At 42.5% G+C, this 26,470-nt stretch overlaps 4 protein-coding genes across 4 annotated transcripts; 2 read left to right on the forward strand and 2 right to left on the reverse strand.

The window, feature by feature from the left end:
- Positions 1-45: 45 nt before the first annotated feature.
- si:ch73-345f18.3 lies at positions 46-2,643 on the reverse strand. The gene is made up of 4 exons (XM_037793960.1): positions 2,383-2,643; positions 1,379-1,457; positions 1,025-1,246; positions 46-939 (listed from the first exon to the last, which is right to left on the reverse strand). Exons 1-4 carry the CDS (start codon positions 2,434-2,436, stop codon positions 557-559), a joined length of 738 nt encoding a protein of 245 aa, XP_037649888.1. The 5' UTR covers positions 2,437-2,643; the 3' UTR covers positions 46-556.
- Positions 2,644-2,884: 241 nt separating this feature from the next.
- klhl7 (kelch-like family member 7) lies at positions 2,885-8,367 on the forward strand. Its single transcript, XM_037793959.1, has 12 exons — positions 2,885-3,282; positions 3,362-3,464; positions 4,432-4,525; positions 4,664-4,788; positions 5,087-5,262; positions 5,532-5,706; positions 5,884-6,026; positions 6,215-6,455; positions 6,603-6,804; positions 7,334-7,431; positions 7,526-7,709; positions 7,867-8,367. Exons 1-12 carry the CDS (start codon positions 3,154-3,156, stop codon positions 8,030-8,032), a joined length of 1,836 nt encoding a protein of 611 aa, XP_037649887.1. The 5' UTR covers positions 2,885-3,153; the 3' UTR covers positions 8,033-8,367.
- A 9-nt stretch (positions 8,368-8,376) lies between these two features.
- On the reverse strand, positions 8,377-14,478 carry aste1b (asteroid homolog 1b). The gene is made up of 6 exons (XM_037793958.1): positions 14,099-14,478; positions 12,440-12,706; positions 11,316-12,319; positions 10,978-11,209; positions 10,668-10,860; positions 8,377-9,187 (listed from the first exon to the last, which is right to left on the reverse strand). Exons 1-6 carry the CDS (start codon positions 14,334-14,336, stop codon positions 8,863-8,865), a joined length of 2,259 nt encoding a protein of 752 aa, XP_037649886.1. The 5' UTR covers positions 14,337-14,478; the 3' UTR covers positions 8,377-8,862.
- A 713-nt stretch (positions 14,479-15,191) lies between these two features.
- Positions 15,192-26,155, forward strand: smarcc1b (SWI/SNF related, matrix associated, actin dependent regulator of chromatin, subfamily c, member 1b). Its single transcript, XM_037793957.1, has 28 exons — positions 15,192-15,459; positions 17,057-17,176; positions 18,575-18,660; positions 18,745-18,826; positions 18,938-19,030; positions 19,218-19,287; positions 19,386-19,455; positions 19,538-19,613; positions 20,089-20,214; positions 20,410-20,492; positions 20,587-20,693; positions 20,800-20,859; positions 21,007-21,035; positions 21,153-21,262; positions 21,357-21,428; positions 21,517-21,630; positions 21,892-22,045; positions 22,164-22,274; positions 22,394-22,453; positions 22,596-22,854; positions 23,785-23,856; positions 23,954-24,000; positions 24,091-24,199; positions 24,285-24,418; positions 25,078-25,212; positions 25,364-25,487; positions 25,607-25,711; positions 25,802-26,155. Exons 1-28 carry the CDS (start codon positions 15,292-15,294, stop codon positions 25,867-25,869), a joined length of 2,844 nt encoding a protein of 947 aa, XP_037649885.1. The 5' UTR covers positions 15,192-15,291; the 3' UTR covers positions 25,870-26,155.
- Positions 26,156-26,470: the final 315 nt, after the last annotated feature.

Below are 26,470 nucleotides of genomic sequence, written 5' to 3' on the forward strand. Positions count from 1 at the left end.
TAGGAGACTGTCCTATAGAAGAAATGAGAACATCTTTCGTCGTGGTAAAGTTTTGCAAACATTTAAGTGTCTAATCAGATACAAATTTCTACAAAAAAATAGAAATACATTTGTTATTCTGATACCTGATTCTGGATTTCAGGGAATCTTTATGTATGTGGTGTGATTTCTGAAAAAACAGACTAAATCTGAGGAATAGATTAGAATAGTAAAGTAAGTCTGCAATGCCCCCTAATGTTAGCTGGTAATATTACACCCACCCAGGAAAATACTGTCTTTGATATAGTTTAAGTGTTAAAGTGAGCCTTTGCTATATGTATTAAAAGTTGAATAAAACATTTAAAAGGCAGATATCATCGCAAGTGTGTCTGTTCTCATAACAAACGTGATACAAGAGGCTGCAATGGCCTGCAAAGCAGAGAGTATACTTCGTATATTTAAAAACATGCATGATTTTCTGTGTGTGTCTGTATCAAAGAGTGTGTATAACCTCTGTAAATATTTAAATCCTATTGTAATTGGTGGATTCAAATTAAGTATCTAAAATGTGCATGAACTAAGCCCTTGTTATCTGTGCAGCCTCAGTGAGGATTTCCTTGGCCCGCTGTATGTATCCCAGCGACAACTCCTTCGCCCTCCTCACTTCCTTAAGGTTCTCCTCCAGGTTCTCACTCAGCCTTCCTTGTTCCTGGTGTGTGGCTGCAGCCCCCTTCACTTGCTCTGCCATCTGATCCCTGCTACGTAGCAGCGAGCCAATCATCTCTTGCAGTCTGGTATCCTTTGAGATGGTGGCTTTGGCGCTCTCAGAAATGCCCTTCACTTCATCCTGAGCCAACTGCAGATGTGGAGGCAGTGGTTGCTCCTCACTTTTGCCCACAGGAACCACATTGAGGGAGAAGTCGTAGCCCTTCAATTTAAGGGAGACCCTGTAGGTGGCCTCTGAAAGTGGAGCGAGATGGAGATGGAAAAAGAGAAACAAAGGAAACAGAAAATACAGGCAGAGAGCTCTGAGTGTGTCACTCACCATGCTCGTCTCTGATCGCCCCCACACATGCGGCTAAAGCCATGGTGTCATCGTGGTTACAGCCGTAGCTCTGACGCAGGTTGCTGATATGTCGCACCATTGCCTCATAGCGCTCGTGCTGTTCGTTGAATGTCTCTGCCATGTCAGAAAACCTCTGGTCCAGCTCTGGCACACACGCTCGCCTCATCACCAACCTGCCGATCCGCTTCACGGTCTGAGCATCTGGAGGGGAAAAAAAGAGTACAGACACACACAAAGACGCACAAAAAAGAACATGTCGTTCAAATCCATCCATAATTGTTTTCATTTTAAGTGTACAGTTCTGAGAGAAAGACATTTAGAGAGATTATGTACCACTGTGTGCTGGCAAGGTCTGCCTGACTGATCCAACTCCATTCAGGTCAGGTGGTGTGGGGTGCAGGAGAGGCTGTCTCTTTAATAGAATAGCACAGTTTTCTTTACAGAAAATTATTTTCTTAATTGGCACTTTTCAGAAAGAGACATAAAGACTGATACATAAAAACTCAGTGCACCAACTCAGTGTTTATGTATCAAGCAAAAAACATATATATTTGTTATTTCAATAACATTTTTCATTGTCCCACTTTACCCTATGCCTGTCATGGCTGTATGTGTTCCCTGTATAGTGAAATGAAAACAATTTAACGGTTTAACATTTCAACTTTGCAATTCACAGCAGATTCATGATTTTTTTTGGCTGTACATTTAATTATGCTTTCTTTGCATAACAGATATGATAATATAGGCTATTTAATGACTTTCTAATCTGCCTAAATGCTTCAAAACTATTATTGTTTGTTTGATGTTGATTTATTCTCCATGTAACATCCACACCTATAAGCCTAGGTTTTGTAACAGCAATAACATTGTAAGTGGTAAAATTACTGAACATGGGATTGCATATTTAACTAAGTTGATTTAGGTCTTTTAACAGACTTTTCAGTGTCCCACATTTCAGACATAAAGATTTGTCTGAGACAACTTGGCACTAAGAGTACTGATATGTCTAACATTTCTTTTGTGAATGTGATATCTGCATTTACTCTTTTTTTTGGTTTGATCAGGACACATCCTGGGGATTTACTAGGTGTGGATTTAATGTATTGGCAATATATTTCAGAAGTCTGAAATGCAGAAAATGTCCCACTTTATAGGCTAATTCACCCTACTTGTATACGTCGAATTTGACTACAGTACTTGAGTAAATGTTTAGTTACATCCCACCACTGATCAGCAGCAATGGGCTCATACTGTAATCTCACTGGAGCAAAGCAGTGGTCAAGTTTCTCGTCGAATAGGACGCATTAACATTTACATAAAAGTTCATAAACACATACCTCATCGGTGGAGTTTTCACTTGAGGAGCAGCAGCAGCAGAGGAAACGGAGCATTTTTTCTGCAGCTCTCAATTAGTTATTCAGGTCAATTATTTCTGACAATGCATCTGATCTGTTGTCCGCACATTCCTGCACAGTCATGCGACTCTCTGAAAAAAACCTTTGTCTTCCTGGTTATGTTTTTCTGGATTACTGTAAAGGTATGAACGTGACAGACTGACAGGTGCACCTACAGGTGAGCTGCAGCAGCGAGGTAAACAAAACTCAGCTGTTGCACATTATAGCTGTAATTCACTGGCTGTATATAAAATATGACATTTGCTACTCCAAATGATACAATAAACTTTTCGTTTTGAATGCAAAAAAAAACATTCACTAGAGATATACAAACTTTTTTTTAAAAAGGTAAATCAGTTCCGCAATCCTGCAATGTGTCACACGTGGTCGCCAGAGGGCGGAAGCGACAACAAAAGCAGAAACCGTAGAAGAAGAAAACCACAACCCGAGCTAAAGCTATCTTATAAAAAACACACTACTCTAACCTGTTTTATCCCTGTTTTGACATGACAGAAAGGTCATATTTATAGTTTTCTTGATGAGTTTATCTCTACGAGTGTTCAAGGAGAAGCAGCATTTAAACTGGAGGCTTTTTAGTTCATAAAATCACAACAAAGCTGCTGGAAGCTTTGCATTACTGCTAGTAGGTGAGCAGCAACAAAGAGGTCTTCCTGCAGCTGCACACACACTGCTGGCATTATTAACCAGGCTGACATGGCGGGGGTGGCATCTCCAGAGAAGGCTGCAAGCACCAAGAAGAAAAGCGAGAGGAAGTGTGCCATCAAAGAGGAGTACAGACAGCTGTCTAGCATCATGGGAGTCATGAACAACCTGAGGAAACAGGTGAGAGGAAATACAACAGAGGGTGTATGGAGGGCTTGACATGAGGCATTTACTGTGTGTGTGTGTGTGTTTTCTTCAGGATACTCTCTGTGATGTGACCCTGTTGGTTCAGGGGAAACACTTTCCTGCCCACAGAGTAGTGTTGGCTGCTGCCAGCCACTTCTTCAGCCTCATGTTCACCAGTAAGTATGGACACAAAATCACAGAACCATTGACATACTTTTAAAGGGACTGTTTGTAAGAATCAGAAATTGGTTGTAATAGCGACACCTGTGGCCGTTAAGTCAACGAAAGTCAGTGTCCTGTTGCTCGTGCGAGCCCATGTGCACGTGTTACCTGGATGTGAGCAAGCATCCGTCAAAACAGTGAGTCTATAATTCACCTGCTTGGCAGTAATGTTAGCTGACCAGACGAAGGTCTCTCCATGAATCACTGCTGATCCTAGTGTTGGCTTTTCCTGCTTCAGCCTCCCGACTGCGGTTGGAGGGAACAGGGGAGACACCGGCACCCGGTCGGTAACGAGACGACAACGTTTCTCGCTGTGGAGCCTCGTCACTTCACAAGACACGGGAAACCTCTGTTGGTCTGGAAGAGCTGCAGCAGTTATTTCTGCACAAACGTCCACTGCACACTCACTAGACATTCTCAGAGCTACGAAGTCTTCTGCAGTGTGGAGTGTGCGTGCATGCACGTGTAGAGGTGGAGCGGGCTGAGCGAGTAACGAGCGTGGTGTGTGAGTGAAGGCAAGCAGGCAGGCAGAGGAGCAGAGGAGCAGAGTACAGCAGAGACTCCGGCCCTGGAGACCAAAGCTACGGTCTCCCCTGCGTCCTCCGACCGTGGCCAACACTGTTTTGCAAGACGGGCTTCACTACACTTTGCGGTTTTGGTGCTTCCGTGTAGTTTGTGTTGGAGTCTGAGTCTGAACAGCGTAGCCACACGCGAGCGCGCATGGGACACCGACCCGGATTGATTTATACGTGTAAGAAGTTACAAACAGTCCCTTTTAATAGATTTAACATTGAGCCCTGGTGGACCACACAGACACAAACACATTATTAATTATACAGTGCAAACTGTTGCCAAGCATGGCAGCATGTATTGTTGGTAATATGTTTCTATTTCTATACCTCTCTCTTTCATCACCTCCAGCCAGAATGATGGAGTCCATGTCCCATGAGGTGGAGCTCAGGAGTGCCGAGCCGGAGATCATTGAGCTGTTGATTGAATTTATCTACACAGCTCGGTAAGAATCTTGTCTAAAAGTCGAGTGTGAGATATAAGAGTGCTAAACTTCACAGCAGATTAGACAATCCTCTTTTAACTTATGTTAATTCACCTAATTTAATCAGAAGCACCTCTTTAACGATTGTGTGTGTGTCAGGATTTCGGTGAACAGCAGTAACGTCCAGTCATTGCTGGATGCAGCCAACCAGTACCAGATTGAGCCTGTGAAGAAGATGTGTGTAGAGTTCCTCAAAGGACAAATTGATGCAACAAATTGCCTTGGTAAGAACAGAAATACAGTCAAGGTTGTATCATATCTCATTTGCTTTTACCTCACAATTTGTTGAGCCCTTTGATTCTTAGTTTATTGAGTCACCGGCATCAATTATTAAACTACTATTACTACTACGGGCCAAACAATTCCAGCTGAGTGAGTTTAACTGGTATTTGTGCCTGCTGTGTATAATCAAGGGCATTTTTGTTTATTTAAATATTACATTTTCCCACATGTTTGTGTCGGGCCTGCCACATCATGTAACTCATTAAACTGACTGATCCTTGTCCTGTCCTCCTCCTGCAGGTATCTCCTCCCTGGCAGACTGTATGGACTGTCCCGAGCTGAAGGCAGCGGCAGAGGACTTCTTCGAGCTCCACTTCACTGAAGTCTACAAACTGGACGAGTTCCTGCAACTGGACGTCAAACAGCTCTCACACCTGCTGCACCACGACAAACTCACTGTCCGTGCTGAGGCCCAGGTACACATGTACACACTCTTTGAATAATGCTTAGTTTCTTTTTTGCTATCATTTTTAAGAATATGCTAAAGAAAAATATGCTAAATTGTGGGAAAATAATAAGTCCCTGACAATTTTTTTTGATGAAAAGTACTTTTCTCTCAACTTGGATTCTCACATAAATGGGGTGTCATCACATCAGGACAAAGTTGACTGATAGCTCTGGCTAAAAACAATACCTCCTATAACCTGTATGTTCCCTCATGTTTTGTTGTTACATTTGTGTTCAGATTTATGACGCGGCAGTGCGCTGGCTGAAGTATGACGTGTGCAACAGACAGCAGTACATGGTGGAGGTGTTGGGGTGCGTTCGCTTCCCTCTGGTCTCCAAAACCTTCCTCTCCAAGAGGGTGCAGGCTGAGCCCCTCATCCAGGACAACCCGCAGTGTCTCAAGATGGTCATCAGTGAGTAGGAGGAGCAACGCATACATTACACAGCAACCCATAAACCATCATTTGCATCCATCTCATATTGTAGATTCAGATTCATGAGCAAGTTAAAGCTGCTTTACTGCTAAGGTTTCCTGGGCTGACTTGAGCACGCACACAACAGATATAAAACAGCCTGTGCTTTCGTACCAGGCGGGATGCGCTACCACCTGCTGTCCCTGGAGGATCGGGAGGATCTGGGAGAGAGCAGCCGACCGCGACGCAAGAAGCACGACTACCGCATCGCTCTGTTTGGAGGCTCCCAGCCTCAGTCCTGCCGCTACTTCAACCCCAAGGTACCAGGCTTACGTCAGTAACATGTTGTATAGATATATACTCTTGTTCAATATTTAAGTGGGAAATGTCAGAACTCCAATTTTGGGTTTTAGTTGAAAAGTCACATCAGATATTGCAAACATTATCTCTATAGGTTTGTATAGTACAGTCTATTGAAATCATAGCGTAAGTCCGGCTTTCCATGCAGGACTCCACCTGGACAGACATCCGCTGCCCCTTCGAGAAGCGCCGGGATGCCACAGCCATCTTCTGGGACAATGTGGTCTACATCCTGGGCGGCTCACAGCTCTTCCCCATCAAGCGCATGGACTGCTACAACGTCCTGAAGGACAGCTGGTACTCCAAGCTGGGTCCGCCCACACCTCGCGACAGCCTGGCTGCCTGCGCCGCCCAGGGCAAGATCTACACGTCTGGGGGGTCGGAAGTGGGTGAGCACGGGGAGGTGGAAGGGGTGAACTTGGGACCTGGGATTGGGGAGGTTTGTGGGTTGGGGAGAGTGGACGTTGGTGATCCTTCATGTGGGAAAGAGAGGATTTAATCATGGTGTTATGTACTGTACGTGTGTATCTCTGCAGGCAGCTCTGCCCTCGACCTTTTCGAATGCTACGACACGAGAACGGAGTCTTGGCAGGTGAAAACCAGCATGCTGCTGGCGCGCTGCAGCCACGGCTCAGTGGAGGCCAACGGGCTCATATACGTGTGTGGAGGCACGGTGGGCAACAATGTGTCCGGCAGGGTCCTCAACAACTGCGAGGTTTACGACCCCAACACTCAAAAGTGAGTCACACAAACATATACAGTAGTTGTACAACCCAAACGGTGATTTTTTTTTTCTGCCACTGGTTTGTTTAAAGTGTTTATGAATGGGACAATGAAAAGGAAGATGAGGGGAAACACTGTTGCTATGTACTGGCTGACAACAGTAGGAAAGGCAAAAACTTTCTTTATTCACGAGTCTGTATATTCATATCAAAGTTGTTTGGGGAAAACAGTGCATCCCCAAAATGTCTCAGAAAAGAGGATAAATAGCCTTCTTTTTAGTTGTACAAGAATTCATTTTTTATTTTATTGAATGGACTTTGAAAAGCTTTTATCGGACCAGGAAGTCGTGGAAATTTCTCCACAAAAGAGCATCGAGACATAAAGTACAAAACTAGATTTTTCATACCTGACAATAATCACATGCACACTGAAGTGGTAAATCGCAAAATATTTTGTTGCATTGCTACTGTTGTTATCTGTGTTCTCTGTTACACACTTCCTCAATCCCTTTTTCTTGTCCCTGTCTCCTTCTTTCTGTCCTCAGATGGAGGGAGTTGTGTGGGATGAGAGAGTCCAGGAAGAACCACGGGCTGGTGGTGGTCAACAGCAGGATCTATGCTGTTGGAGGGCAGGGGGCTCTGGGTACAAAAGAATTGATATTATTATAATAGTAGTAATAATACTATTAAACTTAGCGGCTGTAGCATTGATGTGGTTTGCGTGTGTGTGTTTCTAGGTGGACTGGACTCGGTGGAGTACTACGACATTGCCAGTAACGAATGGCGTGCTGCTTCGGTGATGCCGTGGCGAGGTGTGACGGTGAAGTGCGCAGCGGTCGGTGAGGTCATCTATGTGCTGGCGGGGTTTCAAGGTGTGGGGCGGCTCGGACACGTCCTGGAGTACCACACTGATACTGACAGGTCAGTGGATTATCCTAAATATTACTAAAACAAAACTAATTGATTAATAGACATTGAATTCTGTCACTAATACTGGGAATTCTATAAACCCTGAATGTAAATACTGTATTTATTCCCACTTCATGCTGCCTCTGAATCAGTTCTCTTCCGTGCTCAGGTGGGTGACTTGCAGCAAGGTGCGAGCATTTCCCGTCACCAGCTGCCTGATCTGCGTGGTCGACACGTGTGGAGTAAACGAAGACGAAGACATGGACCTCATAGACTCGCAGTCGCACGCTGCAGCCCCTGCCGCTTCATCTGCCTCAACCTCATCAGCCACATAGGACAAGAGGAAAATGTCAGAGTATGTTAAGTTGTGATCGGCTCAGACACTGCGTTAGGGCTCCAGACGAGGCCCGACAGCTCCTACTAATGTGAATATTGACGTGTGTGTTTAGGCAGAGAACTGGTCATGTTGATTTTTTTGGTCCTTATTTTGTTGTTTTTGTCGCTTGTGAATTGCGTGCTGTTACAGAGTGTAGATATACTGCATTTATGAATAGTTGAAGCTTCGTTGTGTTGTGTAAATATTTAATAAGAGTGCTTCTGTAACGCACTGTAACTTAAAACTGACTTTATAGAGAAGGAGTAAAAGCTAGCTGAATGTGATGAAAAAAAACATGTCAAGTTTGATTTCTATTTTTTTATCATAGAAAGTTGAGTAGACCTGAGCACCAAATTCATGAGTATGAAGGCCTCTGCGATAAAATACAATTTCATGAGTTACTCATTAAGATGACATTAGCTGCCATACAACTTTCTGCTAAATGGAGATAATACAACAAGACATTTACTGTTTAAATCTTGTGTTGAATAAAACTGTCAAGTGAAAACATGCCTTAATTACAGTGACATTACTTTAATAAAAGCTCTCCTAAATCTGCTAAAATATGGCAAGAGTGTGCTTTGACAATACTGATCTGACATTCAGGTAGTGAGGAAGGTTAAATTAGTGCAACGCGGTTAGAAAGGCAGAAGCTCATTGGTAAAAAATTAAGACATGCAGTTCATCACCATTTGTATCATTCCCTGAGTGTGTTTGATAAAACACTGGAATGTCCTCCCTCATTTGGCCCCTAGCAGGTGCTTCATTTCGATCAGTTCATTTTTCTCATCAATCATCATCAAACTCTTCGTCGCTCATCAGAAGAGAAAACATGTTGTTTATCTCCCCAGTCCCTCTCCCCGCTCCCCTTCCTCCTCTCCCACCTCTCCCACCTCTCCCTCTCCCTCTTCCTCTCCTTCCCCGGCCTCCACCTCTATTCCTCCCCCCTGCTGCCGAAGAGGAGGGATGGGTTTTGAAGCTGCAGTTCCTCACAGCGGCCAGCAGGGAGGAGTAGAGTTGTCCGGACAAGGGAGCCCCGGCTAGGAGGGATTCAGCAGCTCGGCCTCCTTTCAGGTACTTGAGGAGGCCGTGCACCAAGGTACCACTGTACAACCTGAGAGAGGGAGGAAACCAAATTACATCAAAATATTGTTTTTTTCCACTTAACCATGGTGGTATCTGAAAATATTTTTAGATTTTCCCCGATAAAATGGAGGTGAATGGAATTTGAAAAGGTCTTTCGAGAAAAAAACATCGAAAATTACATTTACAAAAATCCTTCAGCAACGCGCTCTTCTGGAAACAGTCTTTTTATTAATACTCGGATTTGTTTTCACATCATTTCAATGTTTTGAGCACCACAAACAAAATTCCATCAACCTTGTACTGGGATGGCAGCAGAAATCTCAAGAGACATCTCTAAGCCTCTGCAAATAAAACTAAACTAACTGCATGACCAGTTCCCACAAGGTGAGAAACGTTTCTTGTAATTTGGATGAACGACCCTTTAAAAGGTCTTATTGATAACATTTTTATGTACACTAATATTTTTCTAAATAGATTTTAGACACAGCTTTTAGAAAGTTTGCCGATATGATGTGCAGAAATCATTTTTAAAATTTTGACGGGTCCAAAATAGGGATGTGACGGTGAGGAAATGTTCACACTGGTTAATAAACTTGTGACCACACCGGTGTTACAGATTACACCGGACATTTTACAAGAAAAGATGACGGTCAATATCTGTAGCAGACACTTTCATTTTCAGTTTATAGCGTCCGTCATCCGATTATGTATTTATAACACGGCGCTGATGCGCGAAAATGAACTAAATGGGATTTATTTCTATAAAAAAAGCAAAACGACGGTAGGGGCAGTGGGCAAGTAATGTAATCAGTGTATGCCCGACCACCGTATAACACCGGTAACAGACTACCGCAGCAAACCTAGTTCAAAATAAAAGTTTTGTTTATCTCTGTGGAAGATATCTGACGTTCGGTTCCCACTTCTAGCCAGGCTTGTGAGCCAATAGTATAACAACGTTGGTATCACGTGGTATCTCAGGGTCCTCAGCGATCAAGTTGCTAGTTAGTGTGGAAAAAACGGATGAATGGCTGAGATTGACAGTAAGTGCCTGACAACCACTTGTTGTGAAGCGAATGCAATGGAACGGGGGAGGGAGAATGAGACATCTAGTGGCTGAATGTTATCAATAGGACCTTTAAGTGTATTGATTTGATTGTCATGGACGTGGTGTTGTTTAAGACAATTATTAAGCAAAAATGCCAAATGTGTCGCTTCCAGATTCTAAAATGTGAACATTTGCTACTTTTCGCTGTCATATGTGATTGTGTATTAAATGTCTGAACAGTCTAATGGACGGTTGGTCAGACAAACCAAGCAATTAGATGATGTCAACTTGGGTTTGTGAGAAATTGTGATGGGCATTCTTCACTACTTTCTGACATTTTATAGACTAAACGATCAAAGACATAACCAGCAGATGATTCAATAAGGAAAATAGTCATTAGCTGCAGCTTTAGTTCTCATGGGCGGAAAATGCAAACGGTGTATTATCTCCCCCTGTTCCTTACCATGATAGGTGGGGTTCAGGCAGAGGCAGCAGCAATAGCTGATTGAGACACAGTGCACTCCAGAGGCAGGCTTGCCACTGGCTGAAACCGTGAGCCACTCCGACATCCAAGCCCCGCCTCTCCCCTGGCCTCACACGCTGTCGATCCAGCCCTGCCAACACGTTGTGCTCCGCAGCCCAGTTTAGCTGTGGGACTAGGATGACGAACACAGCAGCAACAGGTTTTTAGATCATTAAGGATGTTTGCCTTTTTATTGAGATGCATGTTAGTGTTTGTAACCTTGCGGAACAATACGAAAGACACAACTGACCGGCATGTGGGTAGTGGGTAGCTCCGGGCCGGTTGTTCCAGGACAGCTCATCGTAAACCATGCCCAGCACCAAAGCCTGGAGCTGCTGCTGTGAGGGTGTTGGTGTGGCCTGTCGCAGCCAGAAGGCTGTCACTGCTACAGCCAGCCTCAGGTGGAGAGGAAGAGGAGCCAGGGCAGACTCCTTCGTACCCAAGACTTCTAACAGGACACCAAGACGAACTGCCACAGGAGCCTGGGTAAAATTATGGGACAACATTGGGGAAAGGTAATTAAAAAAACACATGAACAATTTCCTTTAAAAACTATAAATTCAACATATTTTATATTGTCATGTTTACCTGGCCGAGTGTATCCAGACGTAGGGGGTTTCTGAGCGGATGTGCCTCTACATGGTTTTTCTTCAAGTTCAGATCCACACGGTCGTACTCCTCTACAAACATGGGGGTACTAGAGCCCTGAACTGTAGCTACACCTGCTGCTTGTTCAATGCTAAATCCTACATTTACACCCTGCTGTGTGGGTAAAATCATGCCCCGACCTCGACCTCCACCTCCACCAACATGACCACCTCCCCGCCCCCTTCCCCCTCGCCCTCTCCCACCTCTCGTACCCTGGCTGATGTTTTCTTGTCCCCTCACATCCCGTGCTTGTACATCTTGGCCTCTCTGCAGTAATATCCCATATATAGCCTGGCGTATGGTGATGGCACTGCAATGGCTGCTGGCTAGCTTGCTGTTCTCCACCTGTGGGATGAGCAGGACCCTGTGCATCACCAGAGCATCTACCACTAAAGGAGCCAACAGTCCCTGCGCTGCAGCCAGCGACAGGCACTCTGGCAGCCCAGAGGTCCGCCCTCCAGGAGCTGCCTGACCTCCAGAGAACCAGCGAGCCAGAGAGCTTTGAGGGGTGATGTGGTACTCCTGCATACCCGCCCACAGCTTTGAACTGAGCCCACCCTGCTGTCCTCTCTTGCCCCTAACGCCTCCACCTTCCTCCCCCATTAGCCTGCTCACTTCCTCCAGGGCCTCCGCCGGACTCGGAAAAGAGGACAGCCAGAGGAGGAAGCCCTCAATGCGGGAAGAGGGTGCCCTACCTTTACCCCTGCCACCTCCTCCTCTCCGTAATGCATTCACATCTAACAGACCTATCAGTGTTTCAGCATCTTTTGGAGTGCCATAGTCATTGCCAGCCAGGACGGCACATAAGGGTAGCAACTCCCGGTTCATGCCGCCAAACCAGCGACACAGCCCATCGGTGGTGTAGCACCGAGCCGAGATGTAGCGGTGAGAGGCTTTACCGTTGAGGTTGGTCCACTGGAAATAATGGAGTGGCAGATAACCACCTAAGAAAACAAAGCACATATGTAAAACAACAGCATAGCATCAAGTGAGATCACCACGTTTCATTACAAAGGTTGATTTGGATCCGTGTTAAAGTACAAAAATCCTGTCGCTACCCACACCTGGCAGGTCAAAGATATAAAAGTCGCTGTCATTGGTCAGAACTGGGCAGCTCCACTGGTGAGCCAAACATGCAATATCCCAGTCAGCCTCAGCTGGACACTGGAACAGCGGGACTCCTCTCTGGATGAGGACCTGAATGAAGACGTCTCTTGTGAGGATGGGGAGAACGGAGCCATTGCGGCCGTGGGAAAGGCTGTCCGCATCCTTTATCTTGGACTGCAGACGCTGACGAAGAGTGGGGAACTTCTTGTCACTGGGGTCGATCCCTTATAGCCACAAACAAAAAAACAGAAATTAAAGGTGCTATTGATAATATTGATAACATTCAGCCACAAGATGTCACATTCTCCCTCCCCCGTACTATTGCATTTACTTCAAGTCATTGACAGGCGCTTACCGTCAATCTCAGCATTTATCCGTTTTTTTCACACTAACTGACGACCCAGAGATACCACGTGATACCAACGTTGTTTTTACTATTGGCTCACAAGCCTTGTTAGAAGCGAGAACCAAACGTCTGATATCTTCCACAGAGATAAACAAAACATTCATTTTGGACCCAACAAAAATGTTTTAATAATTAATTCACAATCATAACCTTTTTTTTATCAGGAAAAGACATACTTTTATTCCGCACCTTTCTAAAGGCTCTGTGGATGTATTATTTTTCAAAAAAATGTTTGTCTACAAAATTTTTTTATCACTAAGACCTTTAAATGTTTCTGGGTGTTATAACTGCAGATAAACTTTTCCCATTTTTAAAGGGGACATATCATGAAAACTCACTTTTTCAGTGCTTGTGCTCATGCAGTTGTCTGTGAAATAAGACAACCCAGTCAGTTTTTTGTGGGCTGTCTAGATCAGAAAACATGTGATTCAACAAGCCATTCAGATTTGGCTCCCCTTCCTATGTCACATGCAGGCTCATTAGAATATATCACCCACAGCTTGAGAACTACCTTTGCAAAGGTGCACCATATTTTTCACGTTTGTGCAGAAATAAATTCTGCAGCTCCTCCAGACCAACAGAGGTTTCCCGTGTCTTGTGAAGTGACGGGGCTCCGCAGCGAGATACGTTATTGTCGCAGACCGGGTGCCGGTGTCTTTCCTGTTCTCTCCGGCCGCGGTCGGGAGGCTGAGGCAGGAAAAGCCAACACTAGGATCAGCAGTGATTCATGGAGAGACCTTTGTCTGGTCAGCTAACATTACTGCCAAGCAGCTGAAATATAGAGTGATATTGTGGTTTTAGCTGACGTGTGTCGCCTCACTGTGTTGAGCGATGCTCGTTCATGTCTATTTAGAGCGAGTACAAGCGCGAGCCCGAGGCTGACTTTCGTTGACTTAACGGCCACAGGTGTCGCTGTTAACAAGCATTTCTGATTCTTACAAACAGTACCTTTAAAGCAAGTAAACATGTTCTGGTAGAAACCTAAAATAAAAATGTGACCCTGAAAATGAGCATATGTCCCCTTTAACAAAATGTGAGCAAACTGTTTTTGGTCAATCCAATCCATTCATCAAAAGAACTGTCTACATTAATCAAAACATCTGACTATATTCTATCATTTAAATGTGTAAGTAATCCTACATGCTTGGAAAATCATATTTAAAAAAAGTTATCTGAAATAAAAGGAGCTGTAATTCAATAGCATCCTTACCTCCATCCAGTACCACATATGGCTGGATGTTGCAGGCTGATAGAGCAGAGAGGAACTGGTTGAGCAGGCAAGCGAAAGCATCATAGTCTCCTCCATGCTGCTGGTCCAAACCGTGGTTAAAGTAGAGGCGGAAGTACAGACTGCAGCCATCAATAACCAGGCGGCTGTCTCTGAACTTCACATCTTGGAGGAAGTTTCTGTTCCCCTCCACATACGTGGTCAGACCCTGGACACCCATAGGACCTCAGGGCCTAGGAAACACATGAGTTACCCTCCTCACTGCTGGTGCTTCAGTGCCACGCAGAGTAGTTTGGACACTGCCCTGGCTGGTCTGAGGGTGTGTGTGGAGACCAATGTGACGTCACTTCTGTTTACAAGTCTTACAGGGGTTATTTCCTGTTACACTTCGAAATAAAAGTCCTGATTTGTAAACAAAGGCGTGTATTCAGCATAAAAAAACACTTTAAACATATACTACTGAATCTATACCCGCACGCAATTAAATAATAAAACACTTTAAAAATGAAAAAAATTGTTGTAAAAAAAATAAAAAATAGAAAAAGACTGTCAAACTGCGACGAATCACGCTGCGTCTCGCGAGAGAACGCGATAACTCAAAAGCTAGTTAACAATGTGACGTCACTTCTGTTTACAAGTCTTGCAGGGTCATTTTCCTGTTACACTTCAAAATAAAAGTTCTGGTTTGTAAACAAAGGCGTGTATTCTGCATAAAAAACACATTAAACGTTTACTACTGAATCTAAACCCCACGCAATTAAATAATAAAGCACTTGTAACGTTGTAAAAAAAATAAAAAATACAGTACTTGCTGCTATTAACCAATGTGACGTCACTTTCTGTTTACATGTCTTGCAGGGGTCATTTCTTGTTACACTTCAAAATAAAAGTCCTAGTTCGTAACAAAGGCGTGTATTCTGCATAAAAAAACACTTAATTGTATTTTAAATGTATACTACTGAATCAAACCCCACGCAATTAAATAATAAAACACTTTAAAAATGAAAAAAACGTTGTAAAAAAAAAAAAAATAGAAAAAAACTGTCAAACTGCGACAAATCACGCTGCGTCTCGCGAGAGAACACGAGAACTCAAAAGCTAGCGAGAAGAAGCGCTAGCCCAGTGTTGTTCTCCTGTTTGAGATCAATCTCGTTTTTTATTATTAATGGGCCACAATGTCCGGAGGAACAAACCTCGGCATGCCTGGGACAAGCCAAGCCAGCTCCGGAACATCCTTACATCGGAGAAAAGACGGCAGTCCGTCCGATAGGTTCTGGGAGAGTCCGGAGACTTCAGCCCAGCTAGAGGTGCTGCGACTGTGGGTCGGGAAGCACTACAAGAAGGTAGCAGCTAGCTGCAAACATCATGCTGCAGAACATTACGTTGATCTGTGTGATGAAGCCAATGAGTGCTGTTGTCTAACGTTATTTAAAAATAATACATGCAAAGTGCAAATGTAGCCAAATCCTAGAGGTTAATCTGTAGTAAATACAACAGTTAAATAAGGCTAGATGCAGGGGTCAGCAAGCTTTACTATCTAAAGACACATTTTAGGCAAAAGATAAATTAATAAATAATCTGTCTGGAGCTGCAAAACATTTGATCATTGTGATGAAGGTAACAGTTTATAGTCTAATTATATAGTATATAAGTCTAATGCAGTGAGGGCCAAAGAGCAAATGTACTACTGAGTATTAGGGCCACATTGAGGAAAAAAAGTCATAATATTACTAGAAAAAAGTTGTAATGTTACGAGAATAAGTCATAATTTTAATAGAATAAATTCCTAATATTACGAGAATAAAGTCATAATATTACGAGAATAAAGTCATAATTTTATCAGAATAAAGTCATAATATTACGAGAATAAAGTCATAATTTTATCAGAATAAAGTCATAATATTACGAGAATAAAGTCATAATTTTACCAGAATAAAGTCATAATATTATGAGAAAAAAGTTGTAATATTACGAGAATAAAGTCATAATTTTAATAGAATAAATTCCTAATATTACGAGAATAAAGTCATAATATTACGAGAATAAAGTCATAATTTTATCAGAATAAAGTCATAATATTACGAGAATAAAGTCATAACTTTACGAGAATAAAGTCATAATATTACGAGAATAAAGTCATAATTTTACGAGAATAAAGTCATAATATAACGAGAATAAAGTCATAATTTTAATAGAATAAATTCATAATATTACGAGAATAAAGTCATAACTTTACGAGAATAAAGTCATAATATTACGAGAATAAAGTCATAACTTTACGAGAAAAAAGTTGTAATATTACGAGAATAAAGTCATAATTTTACGAGAAAAAAAAATAACCTGTAAAATTACTACTTTATAATATTATGACTTTATTCTAATAATATTTCAACTTTTTTCTCGTAAACATTTGACTTTATTATCATAATATTATGTATTTTTTCTTGTACACCTATGACTTCATTCTTGAAATATTATGACTTTATTCTTGAAATATTATGACTTTATTCGTGTAATATTATGACTTTATTCTCGTAATACTATGACTTTATTCTTGTAATATTATGACTTTTTTCTCGTAAACCTATGACTTTATTCTTGTAATATTATGACTTTATTCTCAAAATCTCAGATTAATTTTTTTTCCCTTAATGTGGCCCTAATATTCAGTCGTACCATTGTACATTAGACCTACAACAATGATAAATAGAAATGAAAATGTAAACAAAAAACAGTTATTCATTCTATTTTTATAAATCCACAGGGAGTCACTGGAGAGGAGCTAAAGAGCCGCATGTGGCTCCGGAGCCGCAGGTTGCTGACCCCTGGTCTAGACTATCGGTTAAATACAGTGGGGCTGTAGGTTGCATCAAAGCACGATGATGAAGCATTGTCCTCTTCGTAAAACTGTAAAAATCTGTGTGTCTGTGTGTCTGTTAGTATGTGCTGGTGGATGCTCCATCGTGTCAGGCTCTGGCTGCAGTGACCCTGCAGCTTCTCCAGTTCCAAGAGGATGCCTTTGGCAGACAAGCTACCAGTCCTGTTCTCACCAAACTGCCTGTGAGTCCTTCTCTCACTGTCTCCAAAGTCTCCCATCTTTTATGCTTTATGTTTATGCTTATGTTTATTTATTTTGCACAATTTCAGACTGTACAACATAACAAATGAATAAATGAATAATATAAAGTGCAGGAAGAGGTAAAAAAACCCTACTGGGATTATCTGAAGCCTCCACCTAGAGACACGATTAATTTAAAGAAATAATATAATATATATAATGTTGATATAGTGTTGTGTTTTTACAGGGGTTGAGATCACTATATAATTGTATGACAATATATAATGAAATCATATATTTAGAGACTTTATATACTACTGGGTAGATTAATAGTAGGGATGCACCGATATTGTGCCAATACTGACTTAAATAGCTGGATCGGGTACCGGGTGACAATGGGACCGATCTATTCAATTCAATTCAATATGTAAATACTATATACATCATATACTGGCATTTTAATTCCTGTTTACATTTTGACCAATTTGTTGCTGCATTATAACATGTTTATTGTTGAATTGTAATTGCTGTTCATTTTTTAAAAAATTTTACAAAGTTGCTGGTGTACAATTTATTAATTTAATAATAAAGAAAAATTCAGTAAATTTATATTTATGTAAATATTTGTTATATTTTGTTTTACAAAGTTAGGAAAGTAATGTTTAAGTCAGGCCTGATGTTGCCTTCCACTGAAAAGAATGATCCCAGTCACTTGCACACATTGAGGCATACAGCTTATTAATTAAACACGGGTATCGGATCGGTACTCAGTATCGGCTGATACCCAAAGCCCAGGTATCGCAATCGGAATCAGGACTAAAAAACTCAGAGCGGTGCATCGCTAATTTGTAGAACAGTACTGCATCATATCATAAAAGCACATATGTTATTTTATGTAAAAATGAACTAGTAGATAAAGTGTCAAATAAATGTAGTGGAGTAAAAAGTACAATATTTCCCTCTGAGATGAAGTAGAGTAGAGGTATAAAGTACCATCAAATAATACCTCAAAATTGTACTTAATTACAGTGCTGGAGTAAATATTCTTAGTTACTTTCCACCACTGTATATTTGTTTGATGACAATATTAATACAGTATTGCAATCATACTGTTTTTTTTCTATTTGTTATTTACTTTCTGGAGCTAGTCACAAAGAATTTCATTATACTGTTTATGATTGTGTATGTGACAATTTTTTTTTTTTGATTTTTATTAATTTCAGTCTTGAGAGTTGACACATAATTAGAATAACAGAGGATAAAAACACAATAAATCTCAAAGCTTCTTTCAATTGTGGTCCCTATTAGAAATGGGAAAGAGTAAGGTGGCAGAAAAATCTGGCAAGATTAGGTTATAAAACATGCAAAACAAAACTGATGATTTTACAATTTCTCTGCAGGCACAATGCTTCCTGGACCTGCGGCCAGGGGGTGGACTCTGCCACATTCTTGGCACTGCCTACAAGTTCAAGGCTGAGCAAGGCTGGTGAGTTGCATGCCTCTGACGCCTTTGCTTTTTCAACAGTAGTGTCCATCATGTGAAATCTTTTCCCTTCCCTCTTTTTTACAGGCGGAGGTTTGACTTGCAGAATCCATCAAGAACTGAGAGGAATGTTGAGATGTTTGGTGCTATTGAAAGAGCACTGATCCAGGTGACATAGACACACATATAAATACACACACACACACACAAACACACACACATACATCAGCCAACCAGGGACACACCACTGATGAACTACTTGTGTTTTGTGCGTCTACAGAACAACTGCATGTCACTGCCTGTGGTATATGTGGACCCTACACTGGATCAGGAGTTGGCTAGCAGACTGACGGATATTATCACCAAACACCAGGTAAAGTGCTGCAGAGGAGAATTAAAGATGAGCAGACAGACTGTTAGACGGACTGATGAGAGAGAAAAATGTCACTGTCAATGACAGAGCTAGCTGACTATGAAGTAGTGAGAATATGAAAGTCAGTATAGCTCTGATAATGTAGTTCAATATCAGTGCTACAGGGTCACAGTTTGTCCTTCCACAGGGTTCACTCACAGAGGACCGAACGCTCGCCAGTCACCACATCTACCCCTCACCTGCTTCCTCAGAGGAAGGTCAGTTACAGTTTGTGCCTGTATGTGTTTGTTATCTTTTTAAATCCCTGGTACGTATTTAACTTGATAATTTTTTTTAACTAAACATCTATTTTCAGATGAATGGATGCGTCCTGTCATGCGGAAAGACAAACATGTCTTGGTACACTGGGGCATGCACCCTGACAGGTAATGCACAATCACACACACACAGATGCTCGTACACAAACACAAATACTTACCTGTTGTGTCAATTGCCACTTTTCTACAGTTATGACAGTTGGCTGTCCTCAAGTGATGTTGAAGGAGAGGTCGAAGAGCCACCACATTCAGAGAAGCCGTGGCGGGTCAGTACAGCAGCACACCTACAAAAAAACATGATGATTTACAACTCTATATATATTTAGTTACATAATGCAGTTTCCTGCTATATTTACTATATCAAGCTCTACATCAATATTTTACACTTCAGAGTGAGATTACATTGAGTTATTGTCAGAACATTTCTTTTTTGGCTCAAGGTAGCCTGTTAGGAGTCAGGTTACAGAGCAGTGTTTTTCTTCAGTTTGCTCACAGTTAGTGAGAGTATGGTAGTCAGTAGGGACACAGTCTAAAACAGGAACCAGAGACTATATATAAATAATGGAGGCTTGTATATGATATCATCTTGACAGGTAAAGCCTATTGTTTTATCTGCCACAGTCAATTTTGCTGGCATTTGTTGATATGATCTGGTGTGTGTTCATTTTGGACACTGCCTGTGCTGATATACACCAGCATGCACCATATTAATACTCACTGTGTGGTTTTTGTGTGCCCCAGGTCCATGCTGGCTGGGTTCAGGACACAGATGTTTTCAATGAGTGGATGAACGAAGAAGACTACTGTGTGGATGAGAGGAATGTGCCAATCATTCTCCGCCGGCGTATTCACCTCAGAGACAACCAGGTGTGTGTGAAGCTGTAGGCGGTCTAAAAGGAAATGGTGTTCTCAATTATTAATACACAGATTTTTACATTTTTACTGGTGGAAAATGGAGGCAACCAGGAGACTTTCATGTTCAAAAACGTTAAGAGTCTTGACCTCTGATGAACTCTGACTTTCTTAGTTTTTCTCGCCATCTACCCCTTCCCTCTGTTGCAGGACTCCAAGGTCACCCCCTCCAAAAAGAGAAGACGCTCCCCGTCTCCTCCCTCCTCTGAAGGCAGGAAGAAAGGAAAGAAGGGGTAAGAAACAAGTGTTAACCAATCAGGAGGGCATACTTTTTGTTTGGCGTTTCAGGGTGAGGTCTCAGCATTGATTGTGTGTCTGTGTGCACAGGAGAAGGCGTGGGCCACAGGAGGAAGAGCCAGAAGAAGACTTGACCAAAGACATGGAGGACCCTACCCCTGTTCCCAACATGGAGGAGGTTATACTACCCAAGAATGGTAAAACATTAAAAAAAAAGAAACAGTGAATAGGAAATTAAAGGAAATAAAAGTATTCCTTAAAGTAACATCTCTGGCTCTAAACCACTTTCTTATGTTCTCGTAGTCAACCTGAAGAAGGACAGTGAGAATACTCCTGTCAAAGGAGGGACCATGGCTGACCTGGGTAGGTTAAGTGTTATAGCTAATGTTTAAGGAGAAGTGTAGCATGTGTAAAAGTTTTAAAACGTTAAAAATAACGAAATAGGGTTGTTTTTTTGTTTGTGTGAATGCACCTTGAGTTTTCACCCTTCCTCCACTTTTCCTTTTTCAGATGAACTGGAGGATGATTTCCCAGGAAGGGTAAATATGATGTCATTTGTTTTTCAATGCAGGAGGGCTGGGTAGTCTGTAGCAGTTATTAGTGTCTTTGTTTCAGTGATGTAAAAGTGTTATTAAATGTTCTCTGTGTGTGTCTAGGATGATGAGGAGAGGGAAATACCTCGCCTGTCAGAGGGAGAGGACAGCATCACAGAACAAACCCATCACATCATAGTACCAAGCTACACATCTTGGTTCAATTACAACAGGTAAATAATTACACACACACACACACACACAAACTTAGCTACATCCCAACTTTATAACCTAACCCCTAAAAACCTTTCTGTGCATATATTCCAGCATTCACTCGATAGAGAAACGTGCATTGCCGGAATTCTTCAATGGAAAGAACAAGTCCAAATCTCCAGAAATGTGAGTACTGCAGACTTTACTATTCAAGTCTTACCAGGTGATGGAGATGGCGTCACTAAAAAAACATGGTCTTTTGTGTGCACTTCAGCTACCTGGCATACCGCAACTTCATGATCGACACGTACCGGCTCAACCCCCAGGAATACCTCAGCTCAACGTCCTGCAGACGCAACCTCACTGGAGACGTGTGTGCTGTCATGAGGTATAACTTTGTGTGTGTGTGGGTGTTTGCTACCATGCATTGTCTGCTGCATCTGCTAAATTGAGCGTGGTGTGTGGGTGTTGTGAAATGTGAATGTGTTAACGAATTGAATCTGTTAATGTTGGGAAGGAACATGCGGTATGTGGTGTCTGAAAAGCAGCTTTTATTTTTAATTGCAACATGGCGTATGCTGATTTTGTCAGTGTATATGTGGGGGACGTTTTACAGCTGCAACGCAGTAAATGTATTCTTTGTGTCCAGGGTTCATGCGTTTTTGGAGCAGTGGGGTTTGATTAACTACCAGGTGGATGCAGAGAGTAGACCGCTCCCCATGGGACCCCCACCCACCCCTCATTTCAACGTACTGGCCGACACACCGACCGGGCTGGCCCCCCTACAACACAAACCCCTGCAGGTAAAAAACACACAGAGCACACAACAACAACAGCTCTACACAGATGTGTTTAAAATGCACATTTGGATCATGTGAAATGCCTCCTGATAAACTCCGCCGCCCGCTCTCGCCCTTGCAGGTGTCAGCTTCGCAGCACATGTTGTATTTCCCAGAAAAGAGCAGAGACAAGCCCTCAGACTGCCAGAACTTTGGTCTGCGCTCCGACATCTACACCAAGAAACACCCTAAGGTCTCACACAATCTTTCTTTTAAAATCCCAATAGTTTTAATCTTGTTTCATACACTAACCTTTCTGTAATTAAGTGTGAAGTCATTATTCTAACATTACTCTTATGACATCTGCCTCAGACTAAAGGAACGAGTGCAGGAAGGGAATGGACAGAGCAAGAGACGCTCCTGCTATTAGAGGTAAGACAATCATTTATGTTTTGGGCTTTCTATCATAGATCTTACATGACTAATTTCCTTCCTAAAATGGAAACCCAAAGTGTTTGCAACTTGTTCTCACACTGTCACGCTCCTCTTTGTCTCTCTCCGATGTCTCTCTCAGGCCTTAGAGGTCTACAGAGACGACTGGAACAAAGTATCCGAGCATGTGGGCTCCAGGACGCAAGACGAGTGTATCCTCCACTTCCTTCGTCTGCCAATAGAAGACCCTTACCTAGAGGACTCCTCGGCCTCCCTCGGCCCGCTGGCGTACCAGCCTGTGCCTTTCAGCCAATCAGAAAATCCCGTCATGAGCACCGTGGCCTTCCTGGCATCCGTGGTGGACCCGCGGGTGGCTTCATCCGCAGCCAAGGCTGCACTGGGTGAGAGAGCAGAGGGTGGAGGGTTGATCTAAGTTTAGGCTACATCAGTGGTTCCCAAAGTTTTGCACGTCAAGGACCCTAAACTGACACAAATTAGATCACGGACCCCCATTTGATAAGATTTTGGCCCAGGGTTGTTAGGGTTTTTGCTTTTGTGAAATAAAGTGTGAAACCCATGACCAACATAGTTATACAGAGAACTTTATTAAAACCAAAGGAAATTCTTTCGCCAGAGATAACTCAAAAATTACAACAACATAAGAATAAAAAAACTCAACAGAGTAAATACTATAAAGTGTATAAGAAGTAAGGCAGTGCAGCGAGCTGGTCATTGTTGTGAAATAAACCTCGACAGGGCCATGCAGGACCCCCGATCCAAAGCGGAGGAGTGACCTTGATGGCTACACACATACTTATAAAATCAATATTTGGCACACAAATGGTCCTCCGAAGTCCGAGATCAGAACTGCGTCCATAGCAACGGTCTGTTATAAAGAAATAACAGACTGTAGAGTGCCGTGATTGACCAATCAGAATCGAGTATTCAACAAAGCTGTGTAATAAGTCATATTAACACCAGTGCCTAATAAAATAACAATGTCAGTAAGATACATTTAGTAAAATAAAAAGAAACAAAAATAGATGTGTAATAATGCATGTGATATTGAGAGAGTAATATTGGAAATGATATTGAAAAAGTAATAAAGTTATATTGCACATGGCTTTCTGTCATTGTGTTACTTAAGGATGGAATTATAGTGAAAATAAATGATTCCCATTTTTGATGGGGACCCCCTGGACTCCCCTCAAGGACCCCTTGGGGTCCCTGGACCGCACTTTGAAAACCACTGGTCTACATTATGGTATGGTTGTGAGATGCTGTACTGTAAGTTCAGTATGTGTGTACTGATTCTACATGTTTGTCTTCAGAGGAGTTTTCCAAAGTGCAGGAGGAGTCGGTGGATAAGGTCTCTGACACGTCCAACCAGCCCGACAAAACAGGTAACACTGTTATATACTGTATATAAGCAGATAATCACACACAAATTCATCTATATCTCTATGCCATCTATAATACATCTCCTATTCTGTCTTTCAGAGTCGATGGATGCAGAGAAAATTGAAACAAACTCCACCTCCCATCAGGTGAAACAGCAATAAGAGCTTAGAGAGAGTTTTACTGTATCTGCTGGTGGTTTTTGTAGCTTACCTTGTAAGGTGTTGGTACATTTTCAGGTCTCTTTAAGGGCAGATGTACTCAAGGTGGAACCCAGTGGGGCCAAAGTGGAGGGAGAACTAGTGAAAAGAGAAAATGCTGAAAATATGCTTGCAGAGGAGAGAGACGGTATGCAAATATGTACAGAATTATATATGCATTTACTGTGTGTAAATATCTGTCTGTATTAAAGATAATTCTCTCTCTGGTCCAGGAAGGGGAGATGACGACGAGAGCGTAGGGCGGGGAGATGTGGACGAGGCGAGAGTGATGGAGCAGGATCTGGTGGAGGGCAGCGTTGCCACGGCAGCAGCAGCTGCTCTGGCCTCAGCTGCCACAAAGGCCAAGGTAAAGCCCGCCCCTTGCACTTCAAAACGGACCAATCACAGGGACGTAAAGTGAAGAAATGGTTGTCATGTTAAATAGAGTTTTTTTTTTTTTTTCCAGTTGTGTCATAGCAACCAAGACAGGCACCATCTTGGAGATCACTTTAAGACCTGGCTTTGCACCTATAATTGATTATATGTAGAATATACCGTATATCTGACAGATTAGAGACTGGGATTATCTCAAAAGGTCGTTTTAATGCCATTTTACCAATTAAAATAAATGGTAAACAATTAAAATTGGATTTGATTCCAAATTTGTGGTTCATTGTAACCCAGTGAGGTGTTGTGTCTTGCCCAGTCTCTCTATGAGTTAGATCAGTAACCGTCCCACCCCTTGTTGCTGATGATTTATTTGGTAGTTTTCTTTCATTCAGCCTCCTAATTTATTTTTCTCTCTCTCTCCTTGCCACGCTCTGTCACACCCAATTTATTCTCCCCTCCTCTCCCCTCTTATCTTCTCTCTTCTTCCTCAGTGTTTTCCCTCTTTTCATCTTTACCTCCGCTACCTTTTTCCATTCCCTTCCTTTCAACTGTCACGTGCACTTACCACCCAGTTCCTTACCCATTTATGGTGTTTTGTTTTCTTCTAACTTTCATCTTTGCCTCGTGTGTTTGCAGCACTTGGCGGCAGTAGAGGAGAGGAAGGTCAAGTCTCTGGTGGCTCTGCTGGTGGAGACCCAGATGAAGAAGCTGGAGATCAAACTGAGGCACTTTGAGGAGCTGGAGACCATCATGGACCGTGAGAAGGAGGCTGTGAGTGAACACAAATATCTGCTATAGAAACCAGAAGCTCTAATGCTCTAATTTCTCACATCTGTTAGTTATTTTGTTTGTATCCAGAAGCAACATGTCTCGAAACATATCATTAATACTTTGTGTGTGTATATGTGTGTGTATCACGCAGCTGGAGCAGCAGCGGCAGCAGCTCCTGTCAGAGAGGCAGTCGTTCCACACTGAGCAGCTGAAACAGGCAGAGATGAAGGTTCGCCAGCAGAGGGAGCAGCCGGGATACACAATGCAGCATTCAGGTCTGACCACACACACAAATCAAACACCCTCTAAGAGAAAGGTTAACCCTCTTAAGACACATTGAAACCAATCCAGTGTAATTTCATCTGTTACATCATTGTTTGTTCCTACGCTTTAGCCCTGCCTCCTCCTTCAGGCCAGTCCATGCCCAACCGGATGATGCCTGGTGGGGGAAACGCCCAGGCGATGGCCCCTCGCCACCCTGGAGCTCCCAATGGCATGTGTGAGTATTGTTCTCTGGTTTTGTGCTGTTTTTATACATGGTCTGATTCTGTGGGTGTGATGACACTAACTCCTTCTGTTACCGTCTCAGACCCGTCCTCGCAGCCTGATGGGATAGCACCAGCTCAGCCGGGTCCTCCAGCGTCCAGTCACAGCTGAACTGACCAGAAAACAAGACACACACACACACCAGTCCTTCTTCACACACACTCACATAAAAATGTAACAGCAATGTTCAGGAACAACTGCTAAGAAATTCAACTGTGTAACTGTTCAGTACTAGTCACATGTTTATAGACACACAAGCACATAGACGCAGTTAATGTGTAATTTGGTCAACGGCTCGGGCCGTCTTATATCTGTGAAATATTTGTGCTCTGACGTCAGAGTTGAGGAATCTGAAGATTGAACTCGACTCATTAAAGTTGTTTTACATGAAACTAAATTCATCTTTTGTTGTAGTCCAACTTGTTTCTGTGTATGTGTGTGTGTGTGTGTGTACTTGTACATCTATCTTTGTGAGGACCAATATGAGTTTAAGACTTGGGGATTGAGGACACTTTGGGCCGGTCCTGGCTTCGGGTAAGACTTTCTAAGGACTGTTTGAGGGTTCAGACTTTTAAGGTTGAGGTTGAAATTAGGTTTAGGTTACGGTTAGGCATTTAGTTGTAGTGGTGTTGGTTAGGGTAAGGGGCTCGGGAATGCATTATGTCAATGAGGGTCCTCACAAGTGCAGAAAGACAAACGTGTGTGTGAGCTA

This window comes from Sebastes umbrosus, chromosome 15 (genome assembly GCF_015220745.1).
Source record: "Sebastes umbrosus isolate fSebUmb1 chromosome 15, fSebUmb1.pri, whole genome shotgun sequence".
NCBI lineage: Eukaryota > Metazoa > Chordata > Actinopteri > Perciformes > Sebastidae > Sebastes > Sebastes umbrosus.

Bases quoted from the DNA above. Each gene is read 5' to 3' on its own strand.
- smarcc1b (XM_037793957.1), top strand. From the start codon at position 15,292: ATGTCCGGAGGAACAAACCTCGGCATGCCTGGGACAAGCCAAGCCAGC. The intron at 22,275-22,393 runs GTCTCACACAAT...CATCTGCCTCAG, and splicing joins ACACCAAGAAACACCCTAAG to ACTAAAGGAACGAGTGCAGG. The intron at 24,200-24,284 runs GTATGCAAATAT...TCTCTGGTCCAG, and splicing joins GCTTGCAGAGGAGAGAGACG to GAAGGGGAGATGACGACGAG.
- aste1b (XM_037793958.1), bottom strand. From the start codon at position 14,336: ATGGGTGTCCAGGGTCTGACCACGTATGTGGAGGGGAACAGAAACTTC. The intron at 10,861-10,977 runs GTCAGTTGTGTC...TCGTCATCCTAG, and splicing joins TACCCACTACCCACATGCCG to TCCCACAGCTAAACTGGGCT. The intron at 9,188-10,667 runs GTAAGGAACAGG...TCCCTCTCTCAG, and splicing joins CCTGAACCCCACCTATCATG to GTTGTACAGTGGTACCTTGG.
- si:ch73-345f18.3 (XM_037793960.1), bottom strand. From the start codon at position 2,436: ATGCTCCGTTTCCTCTGCTGCTGCTGCTCCTCAAGTGAAAACTCCACC. The intron at 1,458-2,382 runs GTATGTGTTTAT...ATTCTATTAAAG, and splicing joins GTGAAAACTCCACCGATGAG to AGACAGCCTCTCCTGCACCC. The intron at 940-1,024 runs GTGAGTGACACA...CTCCACTTTCAG, and splicing joins GGCGATCAGAGACGAGCATG to AGGCCACCTACAGGGTCTCC.
- klhl7 (XM_037793959.1), top strand. From the start codon at position 3,154: ATGGCGGGGGTGGCATCTCCAGAGAAGGCTGCAAGCACCAAGAAGAAA. The intron at 3,465-4,431 runs GTAAGTATGGAC...CATCACCTCCAG, and splicing joins CTTCAGCCTCATGTTCACCA to CCAGAATGATGGAGTCCATG. The intron at 7,432-7,525 runs GTACAAAAGAAT...GTGTGTTTCTAG, and splicing joins TGGAGGGCAGGGGGCTCTGG to GTGGACTGGACTCGGTGGAG.